Raw genomic sequence first — 3697 nt, 5'->3', positions numbered from 1 at the left:
TTTGCTGACACTCTATGAAGCATGATGTCCTTTACAAGGTCCTGACCCCTCCTGATAACTTGTCCAAAGTATGTGGAAAAAAAGTCTCTCCATCCTTGCTTTTAAGAGCATTCTGGCTGTACTTTTTTCCAAGAGAGATTTGTTTGCTCTTTACAAATCAATGATACATTCAACATTCTTCACCAAAACCGTTATTCAAATGCATCAATTCTCCAGTATTTCTTATTCATTATCCAGCATTTGCACACATATGAGGCAATTGAAAATACCATGGCTTGGGTCATTCAGACCTTAGTCCTCAAAGTGACGTCTTTGCTCTTTAAGAATGCATTGTTTTTTGAACTGATGAATTTAGGAAAATAAATTATTCTAATATTGTATAAAATTCTTACAGAGTGTTCCATTGACTTATTTAGGAGATCTTCCTCAAACTCAGAAGTTGACTACTTAGTCTCCTCATTGCTCTCTTCATATCCTTGTTCCTCAATGTGTAGATAGCAGGATTCAGTATGGGTGTAATCATGAAGTCCAAAATGGCAAGAAACTTATCCACTGGCACTGTGGGAAATGGCCACACATAGACAAAAATGCATGGTCCAAAGAACAAAATCACTACAGTGATGTGAGCTGACAAAGTAGAGAGGGCTTTAAACAAGCCATTTGAAGAACATTTCCACACAGTGACCAGGATAAAAACATAAGACAAAATCAACAAGAAGAGAGTTCCCATAGAAATGAACCCACTGTTGGCAGTAACCATGAACTCCAATCTGTAGGTGTTTGTGCAGGCAAGTTTGATAAACCGAGGTAGGTCACAGTAAAAGCTGTCTACTTCATTAGGACCACAGAAAGGCAAATGGATAACAAATGCTAGCTGGGCCACTGAGTGAATGAGACCAATAACCCAAGCACCAATCAGAAGCCAAATGCACATTCGTGGACTCATGATGGTCAGGTAGTGGAGAGGCTTACATATGGCTACATATCGATCTAAGGCCATGGCTATGAGCAGCACCATCTCAGATCCACCCAGGATATGAAGTACAAAAATCTGAATGACACATCCCTGGAATGATATAGTGTTTTTCCCAGAGGACAAGTCAGAGATCATCTTTGGAACCGTTAATGTAGAAAGACACAAATCAATAAATGAAAGGTTGGCTAGCAGGAAGTACATAGGGGAATGCAAATGAGAGTCAAAAGTCACTGTAAACACAATGATGAGGTTCCCCAGTACAATTGCTACATAAAACACTGTAGAAAAGGTAAGGAGAAAATGCTGCATTGGTCTAGAGGTAGAAAGTCCCAGGAACACAAATTCAGATACCTCAGAGTAATTTGCTCTATACATTGACTTTGTTCTTCCTAAAACAAAGCAAAGTAAAACAAAAAGACACAAACCAAAGAGATAAAAAGATATGTAGATCAGAAATAAACAATGATAGACACACATGTTTTAAAACTATAGTATTAAAATAAATCTTCACAGCTATAAAATATTTTGAAAAATTCATGAGCTTGTTTATCTAGTCAAACTAGATTCCTAATGAACATTTACTGTATGCCACATATTATGTCAAGATGTGAGATAAAACTGAGAGCCTGGCTTCATGGGGTTTACAGTGTAATGGTTAGAGCTAAAATTAAATAGTCATAATTACAGATAAAATTATGTTAATTTATTTGAAGGAACAAAACTGAGTACTATGAGAAAAATATAAGTAATCAAAAAGGTGCCTGCTCTGAACTCTGTTAAATACACTGTTCTTAATAAATTGTAAGTAAAGTTATTCAAACTGAGGAATTGTCATGTTCAAAGGCCCTGATAGGAGACCAGTGGGACAAGAAGATGAATAGTTGAGATCCAGCTATAATGATAGAGTGCAAAATCTGTGTCAATAATAAGAACTTTAATGTTGATCCTAAGAGCAATAAAAAGACATTGAAAGATCTTAAGCACTAGTCTTGTCATATTTCTGCTTTCAAACTGTCACAGTACTGCCAATGGAAAGAAAGGGCTAAAGTCAAGCTTACAATGACCTATGAAAAGATTTCTGAAGAACCAAATCACATGAGTGTAGACAAGGGGAATTACTCAGCAGATGGTGTGGTCACAACAGATAAAAATTGGAAAAAAAACAAAATTTCAAATTGATACTTAAATACTAAAGAAACAGATCAAAAGCCATAGGACAGACAAACACCAAGTAGAGAAATTCATTTTAAGCCTATTCCCATAGTCATAAAACTTAGAAAAAATATTGACAACATTAAAAATATTAAAATATGTTATGAATATAGATTATGTGTCTCTCTAGGATAAGGACTGCACTGATAGCTGCAAGTGGTTCAAACCCACAGTCTGCTCCTCAGAAACCCCATACAGTGAGAACTGACTTGACAACACTGAACAACAACATATATATATATATATATATACATCAATATATCATGTATATACCACTATATCATATATATATATATATATATATATATTGTTGTAGGAGTCTTGGTGTGGCACTGTGGGTAATGCAGTGGAGTACAAAATCTATTCGAACTACAAGATCAACAGTTCAAACTCACCAGCCACTCTTCACAATACCAAATGTTGCATATATATGTATATATATTTCAGAAACCTTTTACAGGTCCACTATGGGTCGGAACATACTCAACAGCACTTAACAACAATAACGACAGCATGTTGTTGTAAGGTGCTATCGAGTGAGCTCCAACTCATAGTGACCCTATGCACAACACAAGGAAACATTGCTCAGTCCTGCACCATTCTTACAATAATTGTTATGCTGGTGTCCATTTTTGCAGCCGTGTGTCAATGTATCTCATTGAGAGTTTTTCACCTTTTCGCTGACCCTTTACTTTTCCAAGCATGATGTACTTTTCCAGAGACTGGTCCTTTCTACAACACATCCAACATATAAGAGATGAAGTCCGCTACCCTCTCTTCCAAGGGTCATTCTTACTGTTCTCCTTCCAAGACAGATTTGCTTGCTCTTCTGGAAAGTCCATAATACTTTCAATATACTTCAAATAAAAACATAATTTAAGTGCATCAGTTCTTCTCCGGTCTTCCTTTTTCATTATCCAGCTTTCACATGTAGATGAGGCAATTGGAAATATCATGATTTGGGTCAGATGTACCTTAGTCCTCAAAGTGACATATTTGCTCTTAAGCAGTTTCAAGGAGTCTTTTGCAGATTTGTCCAATGCAATGTCATTTGATTTCTTGACTTCTTCCATTAGTGTTGATGATGGCTCCCAGTAAAATTAAATCATTGATTACTTCAATCTTCTTTCCATTCATCATGAAGTTGTTTATTGGTCTTCTTGTGAAGACTTTCATTTTCTTTATATTGAGATGAAAACTGTATTGAAGGCTGTGCTCTTTGATCTTCATCAGTAAGTGCTTCAAGTGTTCTTCCCTTTCAACAAACAAGGTCATGTCATCTGTATATCATAGGTTGTTAATAAGTCTTCTTCTAAACCTGATTCTCTGTTATTTTTCATATAGTCTACCTTCTTGGATTAATTGCTCAATATACATATTGAATAAATATGATGAAATGACACAACCCTAACACAGAATGTCCTGATCCTACACCATTCAGTATCCACTTCTGCTCTGTGGATGACTTCCTCTTGATCTATGTACAAGTGTCTCGTGAGCACAATGAGC

The 3697-nt window shown here is 36.1% G+C and overlaps 1 protein-coding gene across 1 annotated transcript; it reads right to left on the bottom strand.

Moving 5' to 3' along the window:
* Window positions 1–412: 412 nt before the first annotated feature.
* LOC102815376 (olfactory receptor 4F15-like) lies at window positions 413–1351 on the bottom strand. Its single transcript, XM_006831829.1, has one exon. It carries the CDS (start codon window positions 1349–1351, stop codon window positions 413–415), a length of 939 nt encoding a protein of 312 aa, XP_006831892.1.
* Between the last annotated feature and the right edge of the window lie 2346 nt (window positions 1352–3697).

The sequence above is a fragment of the Chrysochloris asiatica genome, unplaced genomic scaffold (genome assembly GCF_000296735.1).
Source record: "Chrysochloris asiatica unplaced genomic scaffold, ChrAsi1.0 scaffold00004, whole genome shotgun sequence".
Classification (NCBI taxonomy): Eukaryota; Metazoa; Chordata; class Mammalia; order Afrosoricida; family Chrysochloridae; genus Chrysochloris; species Chrysochloris asiatica.
The sequence above is the reverse complement of the archived record's forward strand: the minus strand, read 5'-3'. Positions and strand labels throughout refer to the sequence as shown.

What these genes read in the sequence shown, in the direction of transcription:
- LOC102815376 (XM_006831829.1), bottom strand. Translation starts at nt 1,351, where the DNA reads ATGTATAGAGCAAATTACTCTGAGGTATCTGAATTTGTGTTCCTGGGA.